Source organism: Channa argus, chromosome 13 (assembly GCF_033026475.1).
Source record: "Channa argus isolate prfri chromosome 13, Channa argus male v1.0, whole genome shotgun sequence".
NCBI lineage: Eukaryota > Metazoa > Chordata > Actinopteri > Anabantiformes > Channidae > Channa > Channa argus.
The window spans coordinates 572,552-596,096 of record NC_090209.1 but is presented as its reverse complement, the minus strand read 5'-3'; the positions used below and the strand labels follow the sequence as shown (position 1 = coordinate 596,096).

Sequence of the window (23,545 nt, the reverse complement as noted above, 5' to 3'; positions counted from 1 at the left end):
TAAAAAATAAATAAACGAGTAAGTTTGGTTTGTTGTTTATTTAGTTTTCCTTTATCTAATTTCAATTCAATTCAACTTTATTTATATAGCACCAATTCAAGACTATACAAGTCTTGACTTATATAAGATTTGACCCAACGAATCCCCCTCGATGACAGCGGAATTCCGATCATGTTTTAGATCACATTTATACAGAAAAGTAAAGGGTTCACAAACAATCAGATGAAGGTCCGAAATCCTTCACGTGCATGATTTAACTGTATTCTTTTCCGTTAAGCTTCTCCGTTTGCTTGTTTTTTCACGTTGTTCTCCACATGGGCTCAATAAAGAAAAAAGTCCGTACGCGCATCAGCGTCATCAACATGCGACTTGAACAGCAATAGCGGGAGTTTGATACAAATTAGAAATAACAAAATGATGTAATCTTAATGGAAAGTGAGAATAAAATGTTCCCGAGTTAGTTGTTTGACCTTCTGGTAGATTTATTGCAGTATGTTTACTCGGAAAAAGAACAATTAAACGCTTTCTGGATTAGACTTGGTTTATAACAGATAAACGGTCTCTAGCTAACCACACTTTAGCAAAAGCGGGCTCGGGGTTACTTCCGTGTTGTCTGGGGCTTTTTCTCATTCCGTTTTCAATGTGTTTCATTTTAAATCAAACGCATTGAACATATCGACCTGACTGTTGCAATACTTGGTTGATCATCATCTTATCGCAATGACGCAGAGAAAGAGACTTTCCAACACACAGAGCTCGTCTCAGAGCAAAGTAAGTTCCTTTTTCCTGTTAATAAGCCGATAAAGTTTATAGATGTCGGCATCGATTCTCAGTTTTCTAGGTTTGGTTATCCGAAGATTGAATCTGGTTAACTGGATCTTTTTTTCTTGTTTAGAAGCGTTTCGGTACTTATCCAGTCTTCAAACTGAAGAAGCTGCTTGGATAAGTAGCGAAACGTTTCTACCCAAGAAGAAAGATCATGTTCCAGTTGACCTGATTCAATCTTCGGATTTATAGAACAATTCAGGGAGCGAAAACTAAAGCTAACGGTAAATGCAGTATATTAAACGAACAGGTCTTCATTTTTCTGGAGGACCCTAGTGGCTCAGTGCTCGCTAATCTACAGTGGTGCCGGTGCCGAGCCGGATAAAATGGGAGGGTTGCGGAAAGAAGAGCATCCAGGGTTTTAAAAAAAAAAAAAAAAAAAAAAAAAAACTGATTCCAAATCAACGTGCAGAACACGTTCCACTCTGTTACTCCTCGTTTTTGATGTACTGCTTGCACCTAATTTCAAATACTAATAAATCTGTATTTCACAGAACTCAAAGAAATTAAAAATCATATTCGTTAAATCATATTAATATGAAATTTCTTGGCTCTAGTAAAGAGAGAATTGAGAACCCAGAGAGTATATATTACAAATACAGTTATATTTTATTTCAAATTAAGTAGAAAGTTAATCCAGTTCATGATTATTCCATTTTGACAATTACGTGTAGAGGCAACCCAGCTCCTTAGTGGCTCAAGAAGAGGATGATGACGCAACCTTCACTCAGCCAAGTACATCACAAGTCCAGAGAGGATTGGAGAAACTTACACCTGCACAGATTGATCAAAAGGTGACACCCAGAAATCAACATAATGTGTAGTTGTAAATCATGAAGAAACGAATGCTGTTCCTGATTTGTTCTCATAGCTAATGTGTCTGTTCTGCAGACAGCTGAGGTGGTGCAGTATTTCCTGGTGAAGGACCAAAAGAAGATTCCCGTTCGTCGAGCAGGTATAGCCCCATATGCGCTGTGCAATAGCTACTGCTTCTTCTTTTCCTTATTGCTGCTCCGATTCAGGGGTCAGCACAGCGAATCATCTGCCTCCATCTAACCCTGTTCTCTCAAGCCAACTAACTTTGTGTCCTCTCTCCAACACTACTTCCTAGCAACACAACAATTGGTTAATATTAGTTTTATTATTATTATTTTTTGTCCTTTCGGCTTATCCCATGAGTTCATTATTATTATTATTATTATTATTATTATTACTATTATTACTATTATTATTGATATTGTTATGAACATTATTATTTTAATTCTTTGCTATATATATTTGTGTGTGTTAATTTTTTATTTTATTTTATTTTTTTTAGCTAATTTATATGAATGTATCAGTTTATTCATTAAGTATCATATAATATATATGCTTAGGACATGTTTATATCCTTAGCATCTATACCCCTACTCTGTACTTTCTCATCCCAACTGTTGTTTCTTTTATGATTATTTTTTCTTTTATTTATTTTTTGATGAATAAAGGGAAAAAAAAACATTTAAATCCCTACTGTCAGTGCTAAATTTTTGGCTTTCCTCTTCTCTCTCTGCCTACAAACACACCTTCCTCCTCTCCTGCGACCAACAGTTGCCCAATTTCCGCTGGTACCCTGTAGGTCAACAGCACCGGTGTGAAAGTCAGATTCGTTGTGGTAGTCATGATTCGCATGTTTGATTTGGCATGTGCTTTACGCCGTATGCCCTTCCATTCTCTGCATTTATCCAGACTTGGCACAAGAAGAGTCTAATAAAACTTGCAATCTGTGTCACAGTCAAAATATAAATTTTGAGACTGCCAGATGTTTCACTGGTCAATCAAAGAAGTTTGATGTAAACAGAAGAAAAAGGAAACAATGTCCATCATTCATCTGAGGGGCTCTGAGTTTTTGTAAATGTAGGAAAACATTAAACTTGGGCCAGAGCACTGGCAGATTGATAAGAATTCTTTAAAAATGTAATACTGAGGTTTGTAGTGTAATATCTTCTGATATTGTTAGATTTGTATTTGCCTCAGCCTCTGCATTAGCTATCAGTGCACGTGTCTCATACTATCTCATACAGTCCACACATCAGTTGTTAACTTTCAGCTAGTGTAGAGATTTCCTAAGTAACACTAATATAATGTAAATAAAGTATCTTTAAATATTTTCAGACTGAAAAACAGTTTCTCTTGTTTGCGTTTTCAGACCTTGTGAAACATGTGGTGAAGGAGTACAGAAACATCTACCCTGAGATCATAAAGAGGGCATCACGTACTTTTGACCAGGTGACCATTTTTATTTATTTATTTATTTTTTGGACCAGAGGATACTTTCAAAATGTGTATATCACAATAAAGCCTTTGATTTACCTTGATTACAGAGATTCTAATAGCGACATATCAATCTGTTAAACATTGTTATATTGGTGAAATATTTAATTACCTGAAACTTCTGCTTTTTGCCATTTGAACCAGGTATTTGGCCTTAAACTGGTTGAAATTGACGCCAAAACCCACATGTACATACTCATTAATAAGCTGGAAACAGCTGAAGGAATCTCACCAATCAAGTGAGTATATGTAGCCATATATATTTTGTTGAAGTACATAAAACTGGCATTTATTTGTGCTACCATGTCAGTGATCCTGTATACTATAAAAATATGGTTTCTTGCATGTGTAGTAGCCCTGCCAATCCAAAGATGGGTCTGTTGTTTGTGATCCTGAGTGTTATCTTTATGAAAGGAGGCGTTGTTAGAGAAAGTGAGTGACTTTCCATTGCTCTTTCTATGTCACAGTCATCATGTAGAGTGAAAGAGTATTTCATCTTGCTTTTGTTTGGTTTTATAGACGTCATCTGGAACACTCTCAAGAAGCTTCGTGTTGACCCTGGGTAAGGCAGCAGTGTGTGTGTCTGTGTGTGTGGATTGTGCCTCATTGTTAGTGACCTGCCATATTAAATGTTTTTTGTTTGTTTCTCTTCTGTTTCAATGGCTGAAAATCTAAACAGAGAAAAACATGAAGAGTTTGGTGATGTAAAGAAGTTGGTCACAGATGAGTTTGTGCGTCAAAGGTAAGAAAGATGTGCTCAGTTAGCACTTTGCATGCAGAAAAGAAAGCAGATCACACATTTACATTATCTGCACTGTAACCTCATCATAGTTTTCCCCAAATTTATTCAGCTGTTTGGCTCTAGAAAATGCTTATTTGGGCACCAAGAGACAACTTGTTAATTCACTTAGTTCAGTTTTAGTCTTTCATTTCGTCAGCCAGTTTACTTGATTACTAAATTGAGTTTTCTGGCCTGTTGCAAGTTTGTGGATTTACACTAAGCAGGCCACTACATCCACATCCATGCAACCCTCCCCAATTTCTACCAGGCTTGGACCGGCACTGCACAGCTGGGGATGGGGAATGGGCTGTTGGGGGTTCAGTGTCTTGCCCAGAGACATTGCGACATCTACCCCCACCCCCACCCCTCCCCAGCTCAGGGTGTCAATACAAAGGCTGTACTGTTGTTGTGATAGCTGAGTGATAGCTCACTCCTCTAATGCAGCACATGTGTGATGAAAAGGTCACAGGTTCACGTCCGGCCAAGATCATTGCAGTGGTGTGTTCAGAGCCAGTGTCTGTCAGACCATAGACACAGGTTTATATCACACCACAGAGCAGAAGGAGCGAGAAAGAAACCAGACCACTACAGCAGAGTGGCTGGACTAACACTCACTCCTGACATTATAAAACTATTTTTTTTTTTATTGCAGCTCTGTTATTGTCTTTTGCTCACTTGTGGGTCACAAGTGGTTGAAACCATAATATTTATCTAAGACAGTAATCAATGTGTGTTTCTTCCAATTTTAAATATCTTAGTTGCTTTGGAGACTTTGCTTTTACAGTTCTTGATTTAAGATATATTTACTTTCCAACTTCAACATCAAGCTTTAGTGGTCAGCTAGTATTAGTTTTACAATGGCTGATGCTGATGCCAGTTTTTGGAGAGTGTGGAAACTTGTGGCTGATATATAACTGATATTATTTCAAGTATTTGAAAACAAAGAAACAAACACTCCTTCCCTTTGCTAAATTCTGCACCCCCTTATAAAAAATGTGTTTGTGAACTAATCCTAACTCTAAAATGTTTTTTGCAGACTCCCTTTAAATCCCCTGTGCAAAGTCACTGCTCTTTCCACTAGTGGGTTTACTGGGACATTACCGAGACATTGTTCTAGGTTGCTCTGTGTATACATTCCTTTTATTGCCGTCGCTGTATTCTCACATGCAGTTTCTCCCAGTAATGTGTAACGCAGTGGTTCTTAATCCTGGTCCTCGTGGACACCTGCCCCACTATCCAAACTATCACTGCTTTTCTCCTGTATCAGATAACTTCAGTCAAAGCATATCAATTATTATTATATCAAAAAGATATCAATTCACTTGGTCTTCCTCTCTTCCCCCTCATCTAAGATTGTATCTTCTGGAATTTGATCTATGTAATCAGCAGTAGGTAGAGTTGGCATAGTTCAAAAACACGCGGGGCACAACACCTTGAGGACAAGGATTGAGAAGCGTTGGTCTTGAGAAGTTCAGGGTTGCAAAGCATGTACTGTGTGAAAGCAGCTGTTGTTCCTGTCAAAACTCTGTGCGTATTTATGTAACTCACATCTCCCGGACAGAAGTTATGGTCTTTCCAGCCAAGAGATTCTCCCCACAAAGTCTTCTAGAATTCTGGGTGTCATCAATTGTCATCAACTGAACTTCATCTCTCGGGCATGAAGCTCAGTTGATGACAATTGATGACACGCAGAAAGATCAGACCCTACCATTCTTAAAGTCTTACTTTTATATTCACTGACGAAAGACTTTTAGATATTCTGAATTCAGATTGGATAGGCATTAGAAATGTTTAGTCATGTCCCCAGAAGAATTCATCTTACCTATATAGTACAGGAAGCACAAAATATGAGACCCAAGACCACCAGCACGTTGTGGGAGCACTTGTTTTTGTAATATTCCCCGCTTTAGAACCATGTGTTTTTTGAATATGGACTTCAAATTCAACACTTTCCTGAAATGTGAAACACAAAATTCTAAAGAAACATACCACTCGCAATTAAACTAACAGGCTTTAAAGACTGTTTGTTTGGACCAGTGTCATGGAGCACAGTGAATCAGAGTTAACCAGAAAGTGAGGCTCTTAAATAATACTGTCCCAGGGACAATAAAAATAGCACGCGGGACACCAAGATTTAAGCTTTTCAATACTTATGTAATTGTACCGGTTAGTCATGCGTGAACAAACAGTTCAGAGATATTGCTTGGACATGACGATGCAAGTGGTTTGAGTTCAGCTACTCATTTACTATTCTCAGTGAAATCATGATGGAAACAGCTTCCTGTATCTAGTGTGTAAATACAAACTCTGCTGCTATAAATATACACACAATGTATTTTACTATGTCTTTGTCGCTTTGAGAATTAATTAAGTTCAAGCCGACCGCATTGTCAGCAGAATGTTTCACATTAGGCTTCAAATGGTTTGTGTGTTCCTGCGTAGGTACTTGGAGTATGTGCGAATCCCTCACACAGAGCCAGCAGAGTATGAATTCCACTGGGGTCAACGTGCTGATATTGAAGTGTCAAAGGCCAAAATCCTGGAGTTCATGGGTCAGGTATGTATCTGTATGTGTTTTCAGTTTCTGCTGTACACGAAGAGAGAGTTTACCAACCTGCTATTATACTACTGAATTTTTGTGACTAATGATGGTGATTTGATGTCAGCTTCATGAACAGGACCCTCAGAGCTGGACTCAGCAATACAGAGAGGCCCACTCCTGCCCTAGTTCAACTCAGGCCAGCACCAGCAGCCAGAGATGACATCCTGCTAGTCCGGTTCTTCTTGGCACAATTTTATTCTGGTTGATACTGAGAGAGACAGTATATCACATGCCATGTCATCCTGAATGTATATTCATTTTTTTTACAGTAAAGATACGCTGTTACAAATCAAAGTAAATGTTTAGGTTAAAATATCAGGCATTTATTTGTTCACACTTTGAACACACTGCACATAGACATTACATGTGGTATCATTTTTTTTATTTCAATACCTAGACTTTAGGGTAACAATTATGCAAGTTCAGAAAATAAAGATTTTAACAGATGCAACATCAATGAGTGTACTGACATGGTTTTCTCATCCCTTTTACACATCCTTGCTGCTTTTTAAAGAAGTACAATAGCAGCTTAACACGGATGCAATAGACAACAGAAGCATGATGAAGCTGTGACTTTACAACATGAAACATGAAGCACGATGCGGCTCAATGCTAGATTTCAGACTGAGATGCTGGTGATATAGGGTGAAGAGACATGCATACATGTATTTGCACTTTACACTGACTCCTTCCCCTCTTAAAAAAATAAAACATCATCCCCTGAGGAAATGAACTAAAAAGACACCAGGCGCCTCTACCAACAAGCTACATGGTGTGTTATGCAGTTATCTACACGTTTAACTAAAGTAAATCATACTAACCTTGATATTAATGAACATAAAATGTTTTGCACACATGAAAAAGTATAACTGTATTGCTCTTTCACCTGTATTATTATTCTGTACAATACAATTCAAATGATTCAAGTTTTATACTGTAGTTAAACTTGGCATATATTGCTGTTTCATCTCATGTAATTTAACATACTCCAGTCCTGGTTCTGATTGGGTTTAATTTGAGCCTGACCAGTAAACCCAGAGTTAACATTTGACCCACCAGCCTCATGATACCAGTTAACCAGGATCACTGATGTTAGGCTTACAGAGCCAGATATGGCAGTGAGAACCAGACCAGATTTTACAGTTAACCATATTTCCATAAGGAAAAATAACGAACGTGCACCAGAATTATCCGTATTGTTGCAGATGCCCTAGTGTTAGTTTAAAACCTCAACATCCACCGATTGTGGGACTTTCTGTGTGGAGGGTGCATAGTGAAATATTTATTTTCCTTGTATGAGGCACATCATGGTATTGGGCAAAGTCCCTTCTAGTTTTAGTCTTAAAGGATTGATAGTGTTATAGTTTGTTCAGCCCCTTCTGCTAATAAGTCCTGACTACTGTCATTCAGCTTTCATATCTACATCATAGGTCAGAACAGTGACAACTCCCAAAACCGCTGTCATTGAATTCTTATGTTGGACCTCTGTGAATGCAGAGAAAACATGATACAGATACAGACTCAAGTGTTCAGGTAAGGGGAAATATTTTGACTGCCTGACTTCATTATCTGAAAGGCGAAGACAGTCTGCAAATGTCCGTTCAGCTGGGTAAAAAGAATGGACACGGAGAAACCAACATGATGCACGATACATGAGTTCTACAAGCTTCCAGTGTCATTTGGAGCTTGCTCTGTTTTAGCTTTTACGGCTATTTGATTAGTTCTTACAAATACTGAGCAGGAGACAAATCAGTTTGTCGCTGACTTAACATTAGTTTTACTTATTTATCTAGAGTTTTGTGTAAACGACAACAAACTGTAAAATAAGACACAGAAGAGGAAAATATGAATGACACAGCAAATATCAATTTACTTTAAATATTTTTTGTGACATAAATACTCCCAGAATACTCTCTGCGAGACAAACATGCCGGATTAGTTTACTACCATTAGTTCTAGCAAAGCTGATCCTAGTCCAACCTGAACCACAATCCTCAGCAGGTTGTAGTTCTCAGTCTTCTTGGAAACTTCATCACTGTGAGGCAAACTGATAAAAACCCTCTGAATACAATGAATAGTAAAACCGTTTCTTATGGATTAATCAGTGGAGATGTACTGAGTCAAAGAAATTTGGGTTAGACTAACCAGCCGTCACATGTAGCCTCAAAGTATTGGACAGATGGAGGTTGGGATTTTATCTTAACTCTTAGAATAAACACATTTCCCAAACAGTCAAAGGACTGAAGTCCACAATAATTCACCACAATAATCAACATAGGGACACCTGTGATGTCTTCAAGCTACAAGGACAATGGACCAAACCACAGCCACTCAACAGCTTAGCTGCTTCGGTACAGGCTGAAAATCACATCATGTACTTGTGGGACTCTGGCTGTGTGAACTTTGGTGAATGATTGGCCTGAGCGCTGCATTATAAAGTGCTTTTACAATGAAAATGCTGATATAAGAGAAATCTCTCACTTTTCAGTTAAGTTTCCTACTTTACAACAATATTCACCATAATTACTTAAATTAAAAGGCCACTTTCCATCAGGGCGGAGAATCATGAAACCAGATTCCTGTTGTGTCCTCTAGATGTGGTCTGGAACTGTCTCCAATGCCTCCTCTGGGTCTCTGTCTATGTCCACATTCTGAGAAAGAAACAAATCCATACTGTTTACCTCCTGTCAGTGTGTATTAGGCAACTGTGGTGCAGGAGGCAGGGCGGGCATCCATCGATCCCAGTTGTTGGTTAGATTCCAGGCCCTTCTGTCACGTCGAAGTGTCCTTGAGCAAGACACTGAACTCACTCACCAATGAGGGAGCTGCTATGCAGCAGGCCAACACTCACTGGGACCAACTAAGTTGCGGTTCAATGTTTTGCTCAAGGACATGTGACCAAAGGGCCCAGAATCAAACCAACACCTGTGGGATTGATGGAAGACTGCTCTGCCTCCTGCACCAGTCACTCCAGAAAAGTGCTATCTAAGCGCAGACCATTTACCATTTATTTGTGAATCTATTAGGAGAAGTGCACATGCATAGATTAGGTGCACTAGGGTCAGCATGGACTGAGTGGAGAGGTCATCCACCATTCGCAGGGTTGTTAGTTTCAAAAAATCGAAAATAAAACTGAAATCCAGAACTTTTAGAACTATGCAGGGGCAGCAACAACCTGCCATTCTCTGCATGTTTTTGAAAAAAAATGGAAATAAAAAATAATAATTTACCACTGGTTTGTCTCTGTGTGTGTTGACAGCTTCAATGTTGAGGAAAACAGACTCCACTTTACAACCTGTGAGACACAGACAAAGCAACAAACGTCAAGAAATGGAAGTACAGGCAGCCCCACAAAGGGGGAGCAGCCACTGAGTGATGAGATTAATGTTATCAGACTGACCGTAGGCGACTGGGGTGAGTTTCAGAACTGTGTGGAGAGAACACTTGAGGTAGGGCAGCTCATCTGACACAGAGAAAGAAAAGTCTGACTTGTTTGAACAACAAATGAGCTCGATCATGCACTTAAGAAACCTGGTTACTGGAAATCCCTGTATACATGCAGCAGAAGAGTGAGTGACCTGCTTTCTCCTCCACCTCTGACTTATTTTGTCTGGTGCACAGTTTGTAACTAAATTGTGACTGAAAACACTGCTTTTTTTTCCTGTTTCTGTCTGTTTGTGTGTTTGTGCCACAGCAGGGTGAAAGAGCAGAGGGAGAGAACGGAAAGAAAAATCTGTTAGTATCTGCTTTCTCTGGAAAGCTGAGCTCATGTAGCGTCATGTAAACGGGAAAGCTAGTTCCTGAAATCAGGGTAGGAGATTAGGGAAACCTGGTTTCCCCGGGTAGATTTCTGTTGGAGAACATGTGCGTTAACAAAAGGCTGCAGCCAGTAAACTGCACACAGATGAGTAACATAATGAATGAAAGAAGAGATCGTCAACGGCTTAATGGGTTAAAGAGGCAACATCACACCATTTTAAAAACAAAGTCAGCCTAAGGTCTGACTAAACATGAATTCATAGAAGTCTAAATAAGTCCTTTTCGCTCGTGGATTTTTAAAATTCAGACTGTTGTGGATCAGCTGCATCTGTCTTTCCTTTCTCATAGCCTGCACTGTCGCTCTGCTGCGAGACAAACACACACACACACACACACACACATTTCAGGAACCAGCTTTCCTGTTTACATGACACTTAAGAAAATAGCTTTCCTGAGAAAGCCGACTGTAACCTGGTGACTTAAGTCCATGTAAAAGCACTGAAGCAGGCTGCTGGATAACAGCAAATTGTGAGTAGAGAAGATTAATCTTTGCTTTAGCATCTGCACGATGATTGCTTACAATATGTTTAATATAGACAGGACTCAAGTTATCCTTTAACAAACAGGAGGGCACAGTTCTTAGACGACAAGAATCAAGCTATGTTGCCAAAGGAATAAAATACACACACAATAATTGGTAAGCTTTGGATTATAAGGTTCATCTGACAACTTGTTAAAAATTAATTACTTATACAAACATGTTTTTTAGTAAGATTTTAACATGTTGAGTAGGTCGATTTTAGTTTTGTCTATTTGTATATTGTTTTTGGAGGTTTACACCAGCTCCAGATCCAGTTCAGATAGAACCTTCTAATTCTGTTAAAATGTTGTGTTGATTTTGCTCTTGTATCTGATTTACTGACTTTAGTTGTGGAATTGCAAAGAAAGGTATGTTTCTCACCAGCACTCTTGTCTAGGAAGTAGGCCAACAGACACCTCATGACAGCCTGGTGACAGATTACTAAAACATTTTCCTGCCTTTCCAGCTCCATGATGACTGGCTCCAGACGCTGGACAAGGTCTTCATATGACTGGTGCATAAACATGGAATAAACACACAGCCATGATGTTAAACTCTCCATTCTAGTTAAGGTCAAATTTTACAGAGGTGATTTAAAGAAGTTCAACACAAACACATTGTTAAACAAGACTTCACACATTTGCTACTTTTTCTAAATGTTCTAGTGTTTTGGCCACATCCAAAGTAAAATTAATAAGGTGCCAAAACATTAGCCATGAACCTTGTAAAAGTATAATTCATGGCAGAGCCACTGTATTGATTACATTTGCACAGGTGGTCAAATTGTTACGACTGATCAGTGTTTAAGAAGGTCACAGTGGGTTCTGTCCTACATAAACAATATCTTTTTCCACCAAGTCTGAAATGTTTTCATCAGTCCAGTACCTTGTGCTTTGTCAGCTCAACTGGATTTCACAACGATCCACACTTTTTTATTATTGTCATTCTGTCATAGTGTGACAGCATCTATCTCACCTCTCCTTTAGGGTAACGGTAGCGATATTTATTCTGGTCCCTCAGTGCAAACTCCTCTGGGTAATTCTCCTGAATCTCCTCATATGTCAACTCCTCACAAACCCCCTGCAGCAGGAAACACAGAAAAGGTTGAAAACACAACTTTCTCACCCCCACATACAAAAGCAAGTAAGCATCTCAATAAGTACACAAGGTATTGGCAAATAATAATGTACAGGACACAAACAACTACACAAATGAGTACATGTTTGTACTTGTCCATCACACATTATGAAATGGGGTGAATGCACACACACACACACACACTCACAGCATCTATCTCATTGAGGGCCTTCCACTGTTCATACTGGACTCCCAGAGCCTCCGCCGTCTGGATGGTCCTCTTCATGTGGCTCGTCCACACTTTCAGGTCACTGATACACTGTCCACGCATGTATGCACCCAGAGCATTTGCAAACTGATGGCACACACAGAGAATACATGAGAATAGATATCGGGTTTCTAATATATAAATATATAAATATATATAAAATATCCACATAGTCTCCCGACCTTTGTGCCACGAGATGAAAGCCCAGAGTCTCCCCCTATACGACCCACAAGATTGAGTTCACTCTCTCCATGGCGACACAGGTATATGGATCTAGGTGTGACATGGATGTTCATTAGGTAGTAGACTATCCTGCTCTGAATGTGGTCCTGGACATGGTTCACCAGGTATCGGCTGCCAACATTGAAGATCTTGATGTAAGACAAGTTCCTGCAGAAAAACAGGAGGAGGAAGAAAGTTTTACATATGAGTCTTGTGTCTTCTATGAGTATGCGTGCAACATGTTGTGGGCTGCTCTCTTTACCTGTAATCACTTATCATGTCACTTATCGTCAATCACTTATATCACTTAAAGTGTGCAGTAAAAAATTCGAGTAAAAAATACAGTAATGAAACATCGCACCCAGCAGCACACAGTGTTTAGAGCACAGACAACTCAGTTCATCCAGGCTGCAGACACTAAACACGAGTGTCTGCATGGGAATTGTTAAAAATGGATTCCACTTAGAAAATGACTAAAGTTATTGTTTAAACTACAACGTGAAAGTGAAGCTTGCAATGGTTGCACCATGTTTGGCCATATTCTGCTCTGGAGCAGATTTCTTGTAAAACTATTCATAAAGTGACATATTGTAGCTTTAGAGACTCTTTCTAGTATTGACACTCTGTGGGAGATAAGTACTAATCCATACTGAGCTGAGTTACCTGTCCTTGTTGTCATCCAGTGGAACATAGGTCAACTTGTAACAGTCGATCCTCTTCAGGAAGTCAGCCACAGCCTCCTCTTTGTCACAGTTTGCATAGTCTGGACTGCTCAGCTTCACTTGCTATTTGGAAAAAGAGAGTGTGAAGGATTGTGAGTGAGACAAAACTCCAATGCGCCTCTTCATCTCTATGTGCCACATGCAAGAATGTTTCCATGTTTTGTGTGTTCCATCCAGAAAAAGCTCTTAAAATCACAAATACATTCTAAATGTTTTTCTCAACTTTACAATATGTGTTTTTTTTATATTAATTTATTGTTTCTTCTGAATAAAACTGCCACTTAAAAATACAATGCAAACATGGGTCAAGGTCGTGCTGTTAGAATCTGCTTGTTGCTTGGGTTCTTTTGTATGATATGTTAAACTGTGGATCCACTCCACACATTTCATAAGTAAATACAATATTGCACTTTGTACTTGTTGCATTTTGAAAATAATGAAACAATTTTACTGCACAGACTAAAGATTTGGATTACTAAGATTTTATGGATTAAAACAAGGACAAACATCCTGTGAATTTTAACAGCTTTATAAAACCTGACATACAGTAAACCAATAACGTTGAATAACGATATTCATTCACAAACGCTAACCAAATATTATAAGGAGGAGATATTAAGTTCCAAAAATATGCTTTGTATCTTGAGTCCTTACAGTAGGCATGAGTCCGCTTGGATAATCAGTGAAAGATTTAATGTAAGTAGGATGGTGCTCAGTCGAAGTCGGCATTGTGTTTGACCTGTCAATTACCAATTTCTGTGCTATCATAAAGAATCCTTTCTATGTCATTGTTTGTCTTCTCATGACCCATCTCACTCCAGAGGTTATATGTTGTAAGCGCAGTCTTGACAGGGACATTTTGGCCTGTATTGTTCGATTGACTTCCACTGACACAGTGGGGCAAATTTGAAATCTGGAATTTTATGATCCCCATTTAGATTCCGAGTTAACAAAAATGCCAGTAGGCGTAATGTCAAAAAAAAAAAACTTGTACTCTGCAGCAATAGTTCATGGACATACTGTTGTTTTCAGACACACACACTTTGTGATGTGTGATCTTATTTCCTGGAGGGAAAACATTTTTTGATCTCTTCTCGTGAAATTATTGTGACAATTTTATTTATTTTTGATACAAAAAGTGTGTATCTTGCCAACCACATGTCAAAGTGTCCCAGGGGAAGACACTGAGCCCTTAACAGCCCATCCCCATCCCCAGCCATCCTTTGCCAATCCTACCCCAGGTAGAAATTGGGGAGGGTTGCATCCGGAAGGGCATCCGGCATAAAACTGTGCCAAATCAACATGCAGACAAATGATCTGCTGTCGTGACCCTGAACTCACTGAATAAGCCAAAAAAAATTATTCCAACTTTATGGCATCAGTGTGTATGTATTCATATATGTGTGTGGGTGTGGGTGTGTGTATATATATCTCACATATCTATCAATATATATATATATATATATATATATATATATATACACACACACACACAAACAACTTTCTCCTATGATTCGTAATATTTCCTTCAGCAGCTTAAATTCAGCTAAAATGGACCAAAAATAACAGAAAAGGGAAGAGTAAGACTCAAACCCGCAGGAGAATTGATCTCCATATGTGCTCACTGTTTAGGAACAAATGCTGCACTACACCTCCCCAAGACACACACCACACGGACACACACCACACGGACACACACCACACGGACACACACCACACGGACACACACCACACGGACACACACCACACGGACACACACCACACAGACACACACCAAACAGACACACACCACACAGACACACACCAAACAGACACACACCACACAGACACACACCACACAAACACACACGACACAGACACACACCACACGGCAGTAAGTGTCTGCTTAGGTTATAAACACGATGGCTTTGAGGCAGAGCTCATGCAGAGATATTGGACACACCTTTTTGCACATATGAACGCAGTCTTACTCACACGCACACACACACATACACACTTACTTTAATATTCTCTGCAATGATTTCTGGATCATCACATATTGACTCCACAAAGAAAACCTTGAACAAAAAAAAGAGAGTGATTACAGCACAGTGTGGAGGCCTTTTTATTTTCAGGATGTAACAGAGCAGAACCTTGTAACGAACCTTGTAACCATTTTCTTTGGCAAAGCTGAGGATGAGCTCCCTGCGATCTGGGGTGGTGTTAGTGGCATCAAAAACCTTAAACAAATGAAACCAGTATTTTGTTTTATTAAAGTACAAACAAACAACATTTTGGGCTTTGGGCCTGAAACAGACCTAGTGAAACTCACTATTCTCACATTGCAATCTGATCCATTATTATAAGAAGTTTCAACAAGTATAACGTTGGATTCTACTCACCACAACCTGACCTTGCTCTCTGGTGAAGTAGTCGCAAACATCTTTAAGGGCAGCAATGGCACATGACCTGTATAACAGGTGAATAACACACTTGGATTATAGTAACATCCCAACACTGACTTGTTCCTATAGATATTAACACATGAGGTGTAATATATAGAGACACACACAGTGAGAGTCTGTGAAGATGAAGAGTCATACTTGCGTATCTTCATTGCTTCTTTGTTGTCAGGTTTAAAGAACTCAAAGCTGTTGTACGACCGTGTAGCATCTCTTCTGTACTGCCCCACATTGAACACTGTTTAAAAAAAGAAAGCTTCAGACAAAATTGTGAACATAATCTGTTTCTCTACATTAGTATATAATGTGTGACATCAAACTTCAAGCTTCAGCTAAAAACTGGTTTATTCAGACTTTTCACAGAGGTTAAAGTGGAAAAGTGGTGCAAATGAAACCTGAAATAATTTCTGCCAATAGACTCTAACCATGAAATGTACATCTGCTTAATGCCCTGCACTGAAAATACCACAAAGCAACATTATTAAAAGTATGAAAATGTATCAATACATCAGTCAGTTTAAATTCTTACACCAAAGAACAAGAGCCAACTGCAAGGTGCTAAAGATTTAAGATTTAAAGAAGCTGGAGACAGGTTTATGAGTTAGTGTTAAAAAAATAAAAACTCCCATTCATGGAGTTTCATGGAGGATTTGAATGACAAAGGTCTTGACACCATCCCCCATCACTTTGCTAAAAGGCTCCATCTCCCTCAGCACAGCAGGGGCCTGTGTTCTCCTCTCACTACCCCAACGATATCTATAACCCTCACTATTTTACTGGTGTAAGCACCACACAGCATGACAGATTCAGCAGAAATGTAGCTACAACAACGGGCGAAAGCTGAGAAAGGCTCAACTTTATGCAAATATCCTCTGACAAAACTCAGCTAATGCTAACTTTAAACCAACAAAAGTCACCATTAGGTTTGTACCATTGCCCCTTGACAATGGCCATTAATGATCTCCTCCTCCCTTTTCTGCCTTAGGGCTGTTCACCAATGCATGCAGACAAAGGCACTGCCCTCTGAGACATTGTTTACAGACTTTCTGGCTGCATTTGTCCAGTGTCAAAGCGTCATCCTAGTAAAATTATGTGTGATACCTTTGGTAGTGACGCCAATCCAGTTCAGGTATCTGGTGAGCTTTTTAGAGATGTAGGTTTTTCCTCGTGCTGGAAGTCCCACCATCACTATCATGGTCGGGGAGTTGGTGAACTGGGGCACCGATGCTGGAACACACAAACAAACAGACAAAGTTACTTTTCCTGGGCCAAACTTAAAGAAATTCTTCATTTGACGTTTACCGAAAAAATTTCAGGAGCCTTGTTTATTGTATTTAGCATTCACCTAGTGAATATAGGTAAGTATGACAAACCACTTTCATGTCTGTATGGTGTATAACTAAGAGCAGCTGCAGATTAGTTTAGCTTCGCACAAAGACTTAAAACGGAGAACTACTGGCCCAACTTTAAAACAAAATCTGTCTTAATTATTTACATTTGTTTTCTTGTTTGATTTGTTTTTTGCTAAAAATATATTCTGCTTTACAGGGACTGAAAGAATAACTTGCTGAAGTTTTGCCATGTGTTTTATTCTCAAACCAGGCTTGAAAAGTGTGTGATGCATCACTTCACACCACAGATCCATGTGAGATTTACACTGCACTTCCCTCACTTGTCATTCATTTTGTTGATGAACAGACAAACTGTTTGATAATCTATTAGACTCCGTTTGAACTTGATGGGGTATTTTTAATCCTTCATATGTATATGGAAGTTTCAGCTCAAACCCAGGAAAAATTACAGCAGAAATCACTGTACCTAATGTTTTTCTATGCATTTGTTCCTTCTCCTGATATTTTAACCATGCAAAGAACCATTTTGTAATGGATCTTTTTCAGCGGGATGAGCTGCTTTTTTATTCAGCTTACTGAATAAAAATTTTGATATTTGACTCTTCTAAAAATGGAAAAAATCCTAAATGTTTAGTATATGTTGATGGAAGCATGAGAACACAAACATACAAGCCTACTTGGAATGTGATGGTAGAAATTATAGCCATAAGGGGAGCAACACCACTAAGTACAATGATGTAATGTTTAGCTCCAGGCACTTTCAGCCTTTTCTGAGCCTTGTGTTTTGTTTACAGGTTTAAACAAATGGCACCATAAAAGTATGTTAAATGATCTGTGATCAGCCTCTGTTCACAGTGTAACCCTGGATGTCCAGATTACTATCACTGTTATTACTGTGAGAGTGAAGAAAACTAAAGGGATTATTCTCAGCCAAGATCAGAAACAAGTCCAAAGCAGTCTGACGATATTGATCATCAGATGAAATCAATTTGTTTTGTTGTCTGTGTCAGGATGACTTTGCTTCGAATTATTAATTATGAACGCAGTGAATTTTAAGTACCCTACAAATGATCCGCTGTGGTGGCCCTGAAATCACAGGATAAGCCGAGAGGACAAAATAAAAAAAACACTGCAAAGGACAAGTTTGAAATACGTCACTGTTATTTGAGTGGTACCATCTGTGTCACTTACTTCCACCTACATTTCAAAATGAAGTTTTTTAGACTTACATACAGAGCAATTTCCTCCAAATCTCCTCACATGCTTTCATTTCAATCAAAATGTAAATGATGAAAATTAGAAAAAGCACAAAACAATCACACAAATGTATGTTCTGGAACTGCTTTTACTCTTCCTTTTTCTCTGACTGTGTTTCAACTTGTGATTCCTATGTTTCAGTCACTAGTGGAAAGTAACTCAGTGCATTTAGTGGATTACATCCATACATCCATCCATCATGGGGGGCTGGAGCTTATTTTAGGTATTTGGACATGTAATGTCGATCCACTACAACTGAGGGAGAAGTTTTGTACTCCTTTCATTTTATCCTGCGACTTCAGGATCACAGCAGAAGATTATTTGTCTGCAAGTTGATTTTGCATAATATTTTCCGGTTGCCCTGCAACCTTTATCAATTTGTACCGGGCTTGGGACTGGCACTGCACGGCTGGGGATGGGGACGTGCTGTTGGGGGTTCAGTGTCTTGCCCAGTGACACTTTAACATGTGGTCGGGAAGAGCGCGTCGCAAACCTCCATCCGTAGACGGCCACTCTACCGTCCCCAGATTATGGGGCCACTGTCGCCCCATAATCATTCACTTATCTTATCATTCACTTGGGCCTGAAACCCGGTGATTTCTTTCTGGGAAGCAGTGACAGAGACACTCTCCACTATCCTGAGAGACAGAATCCCCACATCTCCATCCCTCTGTTTACTTGGAAACATCTCAGAAGTTGATCATCTCCAAGTTAAATCTAAAAACCCAGTACTTATCTATTTAACAATCACCAAGAAAATAATCTGGAAAACTGGAAATATAAAACCTCTCTAGTCATGATCCTATTTTTTTGTATCTATTTTTTGTATAAATACCATCATTCTTATTAATATCCATAATTATTATTATTAGCAGTAGTAACTGATTATGAGTATAATAAAAATTATTATTATAATCAATATCATTCCTTTTTTGTGTGTGTATCATTATATCATCATTATACTATGACATGTTTTGCATCCTTTCTAATATTGCTAATGTTATACTCAAGCCTATTGGTTAATATTAGTTTTATGATTAGCATTATTATTACTACTACTATTATTATTGATATTATAGGAACATTATTTTATCTCTTTGCTATGTATATTTATATGTGTGTGTATTTTTATTATTTATTTTACCTACTTATGTAGAATTATAATTTTCTCTCTGTTCTGTTTTAGCTAATGTATATGAATGTACGATCAGTTTTCTCATTAATAAGTATTATATAATATATATGCTTAGAACGTTTATTGAATGTTTATTGAATGTTTATTGAATGTATACCCCTACCCGGTACTTTCACATCCCCATCCCAACTGTTATTTATTTTATGATTATACCCTTTCTGCTCATCCTCACTTCTCCAACCGCGATGCACCTTCACAAGCAAACATACACTGTACATAGATAACACACGTCTTGGCTTTTTGCCATATGTCACACATGATGTAATGTTATGTTATGTATTGTGTGATTTGTACAGTTTTGTGGTTGTTGTTGTTTGTTTGGTTTCGGAGAATTTAAAAAATCCCATTGAGAGGTTAATGAGCTACTCAGAAGTAGAAATATTATTGTATTTATATTATTTATTTATAATTATATAAACCCTAATATTTTTTAACTTGACCAGCTGCAACACTAAAAATATTCTTTTTTTTTTTGTCCTTTTGGCTTATCCCATGAGTTCAGGGTCACCACAAAGGATCAATCAATAATTAAAATGTAACAACATATTATATACAGTATTCTGAAAATTACTGTTTCTTTATAATGAGTACTCTTAGTTTTGTTATTCATTGTACATTTAGCTTAAAATACAATTTTTTTCTTCAACTATTTTACTTCTATACAATTTGAATGCAGGACTTGTATCTGTGTATTTCTACACTGTGGTGCTGATACTTTCACTGACATTAGCATTACCAGTCTAATATTATCAGATTCAATCCTATATCTGTAATGAAATATATTTGATATTCAGTACTTCTCAAGTGCAATTTGGAGGGTTAAAATAACAGCATTTGAACATGTAATTTAGCATTTTTTTCCTCTGTAAAGGACCTGATTTTTCACTGCTTTTAACTGATTAAGAAGTTAGTTACAGCAGGAATAAACATTGTCAGGATTATTGCATTAAATTGCAGAGAAGAGTGTTCGTAGTGTCACAGTAAATGTTTGGGGTGAATGGCCCTGCGGTCTCTCACAGAGAGGGACACTGTGTCCAGTAAGTAGCTAATACTCGGTACCTAAAACAACAGTTTAGTATCAATAGTCGCTCTGTTGTAAAAAACTGTCTCACACCTCCTTCAAAGTATCAACTAGTCACCTTCATATGAAATGACATGGAAGCAAAGCAGTATTGGTTTGTATAAGAATGTCACACAGTTTGTCTGTCTGTACTCACAGCCTCTGCGCTGGCTCAGTCTGCTTTTCATCCATGGACCCCAGGTCTTTTCCAGGGGATGTTGAGTTAGCGTTCTTTGAGTTTCTGACATTGCTTCAACAGCCATGTGCATGTATGTGTGTGTGTATTTTCTCCTGTATGTATGTATGTATGTGTGTGGGTACGTGAGATGGCCTCCAGGTGAGCGAACAGACCTATTACTGTCTCAAACTGTGTCAGAGTGTGAGTGGTTTGTCAGCAACACACCTGTGTGGCTCAGTGCAGAGGATGGAATGCCTCTGATTGGTTGACCCACAATGAGGTCGTCCACCAATCAGTGAGTAACCTCTAGACCATCCCCACATAAAAAGAACAAAACAGTGACACCATGCTGGGCAGATTTATTGTGATTTGGTCAGATAGGACATCTAAGAAGCAGCCCAGCTGTGTGTGTGTGTGTGTGTGTGTGTGTGTGTGTGTGTGTGTGTGTGTGTGTGTGTGTTTGTTTGTCGAAAAGTAAACAGTGAGTGCTGGATGTTTACTTTGTGTGTTGTTGGTGGTTGCTGCATGTTCACGGTGACATGTGAGGACAAACATTTGTTCACATCACAAGCATTTCACCCAGTGCTAAAGGTTCATTAAGTACATTTACTATACTGCTGCTATTTACTCCTGAATTCAAAATGTTATGTTAATACAAGAAACTATTAGAAACAATAGCTATTATATTTAAGTACAACGTTCAGCTGCTTTTCCTGAGGCTCTTGTACTTTTAATCAGATACATCAGATACAGGTCTCTTCTGGGGGAGCGAGCTCCTGGCAGCTCTGCTGTAATTTGACTGATATTAATTAGCATTTCTATATTATGCATGTTTCCTTAAAGTGTTGAATTTCTATCTGTTAGAAACTAGTATTGCTGACAGTGCCAATGTGCCCTAGTGTGTAACAGGCTTTATGTGGATTATTCACTGCAACATTTAACCTGAAGCTAATGAATTATGACTTGATAAATAATTGATCTCTCTGAGCACTGATATGGATTTAAAGTTTCTTCGTGCTGAACTGAGGTGTGATCATTGGATCAGTCCATTTCTAACTTCTGACTTCATGGAACATAGCTTACTAATTAATATTTTAATAATTGTTAAGTACTACTTAACAATTGTACTTTAGCTTCACCTAACCTTAAACAAGTATTTGAGAAATGTGAAACAGGTTTTTCCTGTTGTAATTCTCCATCCTGCTCACAGCAGTCATTCAAAGATCCTCTCATTAAAGTTTCCCTTTAGAACAACTTTTCCTAACGACATTTGTTGAGCTGTACGGCACAAATCCAAATGCAGCTTATTATGAAGACAGTGACTACAGGACCTGCTGTACTGTGTCTGTGATCTGAGCAGATCATATGATTATCAGAAGCTTTTTTAGATCGGTAAATGTTTCATTAGTGAATAATGCAGCCACTTCAAGCAGCGTGTTACTAGGTAGGTCAGTGTGTGTGTGTGTGTGTGTGTGTGTGTGCTCTCACATTAACCTCTGCTCGAACTCAATTTGTGGTTTTGGGGGCCTAATAAATTATATTGTGTCCTGATGTCCCACAATGTGAAGCCCCCAGCCCCCAATATCTCACAGCAACCGTCTAAACACCTCAGCACTTCCATTAGTCAGGATCTGACTGATGTCCACGCTGTCAGTGAAGAACTATTACGGTCCCGCATACGGTCGCTTTCTCATAGTTAAATAAATGAATGAAAACCGAAGGAGGAGTGTGCGCGCGCCTTGTTACATCATCCATTCTAACCTGGACTCGCCGTCAGCCGTGTGTTTGTGGTGTGTCGCTGTCACTCACCGTGCGGCCGCTGGAACCGGAGCGTCCTCACCGCGACCGCATGCGACATGACCCCGCGTTGCGTAATCGCCGCTCCGTTCATCCTCCAAATCTATTCCCGAGTGTTTCTCGGTGTGTGTGTGTGTCGCTGTGTGCATGTAGCGTGTATGTGCAGGCTGCGTGGCTCCGTTGTATGTGGATGGCTGGTCGATAGGCTAAAGGCAGGTTGCAGCTTGCTAATTAGACATAAAATGTTGGTCCTCCTCCTCCTGCGTGTCCTCTTCCGTCTTCTACACACTCTGTGTCTGCATCAGAGAAAGTCCTTCACCAGGTTCAACCCGGTGTCGCAGCCTTTTACCTCTTCCTGAACGACAAGTCTCATGACAAATAGACCATCATGTGCCACGCCTCTGTCCTCCGCAGAGCTTCCCGTGTGGTTTGTCCATTAACAGTCTGTCTCATGCACTTTCAGGGATGTTCTACAGTTCTTGCAGTAAATCGTAACTGATCTTTTTTTTTTTTTACATAAAATGTTTTTTCACAGTCTGTGGCTCTGTGAACGTTGCATGATTGAGAAACAAACAATTGATCATTAATGATGTTCTCCAGGCTAAATCACCTTCTTAACGCATACACGCACACGTTACATTTCCATTCAGCACATTTTCCCTGCACGTGGTTCACGAAACTTAAAGTCACCTTTCTGACTAAAGATTAGAATTACAAACCAAGACAAGAATATACATTTTTTGTCTTTTGATTATTGTGTGATCAATAAAAAATGCTGAAACAATTCCTTTAGTGTTTTGTGTGTGTGTGTGTGTGTGAGTGTTAAATCTTAGTGGACAACATCACACACCCACTTCTCAATCACAGATTAAAGCTCAACTTGACTTAATTCAGCTGGACACTAAAACAGAAGTGTACTTTAATTTGTCCATTGTCCATTTCTTCTATTAAAGGGAGTTTTTCCTCTCCACTGTTGCCTGCAGCTGCTCAAGGGGTTTTGTAGGGTTTTTTCTATACATATTTATAGTCGACTTTATTCTGTAAAATGTCTTGAGATGACTTTGCTGTGAATTGGCACCATATCAATAAAGTTGAATTGAATAGAATTGAATTGTTTAC

At 38.8% G+C, this 23,545-nt stretch overlaps 2 protein-coding genes across 3 annotated transcripts; one reads left to right on the top strand and one right to left on the bottom strand.

Annotated features, from left to right (window-relative positions):
- The first annotated feature begins 343 nt into the window (after positions 1-343).
- ndnl2 (necdin-like 2) lies at positions 344-6,969 on the top strand. The gene is made up of 10 exons (XM_067528576.1): positions 344-771; positions 1,500-1,619; positions 1,717-1,780; positions 3,011-3,090; positions 3,280-3,374; positions 3,488-3,567; positions 3,655-3,697; positions 3,815-3,877; positions 6,359-6,473; positions 6,583-6,969. The coding sequence occupies exons 1-10, from the start codon at positions 721-723 to the stop codon at positions 6,676-6,678; spliced, it is 807 nt and encodes a 268-aa protein (XP_067384677.1). The 5' UTR covers positions 344-720; the 3' UTR covers positions 6,679-6,969.
- On the bottom strand, positions 6,884-22,822 carry LOC137140295 (6-phosphofructo-2-kinase/fructose-2,6-bisphosphatase-like). 2 transcript variants are annotated; one of them, XM_067528570.1, is made up of 14 exons: positions 22,439-22,822; positions 16,689-16,814; positions 15,729-15,825; positions 15,528-15,594; positions 15,291-15,365; positions 15,147-15,203; positions 13,088-13,209; positions 12,385-12,592; positions 12,143-12,289; positions 11,833-11,937; positions 11,239-11,368; positions 9,919-9,981; positions 9,749-9,813; positions 6,884-9,169 (listed from the first exon to the last, which is right to left on the bottom strand). In XM_067528570.1, exons 1-14 carry the CDS (start codon positions 22,518-22,520, stop codon positions 9,110-9,112), a joined length of 1,404 nt encoding a protein of 467 aa, XP_067384671.1. In that variant the 5' UTR covers positions 22,521-22,822; the 3' UTR covers positions 6,884-9,109. The 2 variants fall into 2 exon arrangements, with proteins under 2 accessions (XP_067384671.1, XP_067384670.1); XM_067528569.1 differs by lacking the exon at positions 22,439-22,822 and adding an exon at positions 20,609-20,994.
- Positions 22,823-23,545: the final 723 nt, after the last annotated feature.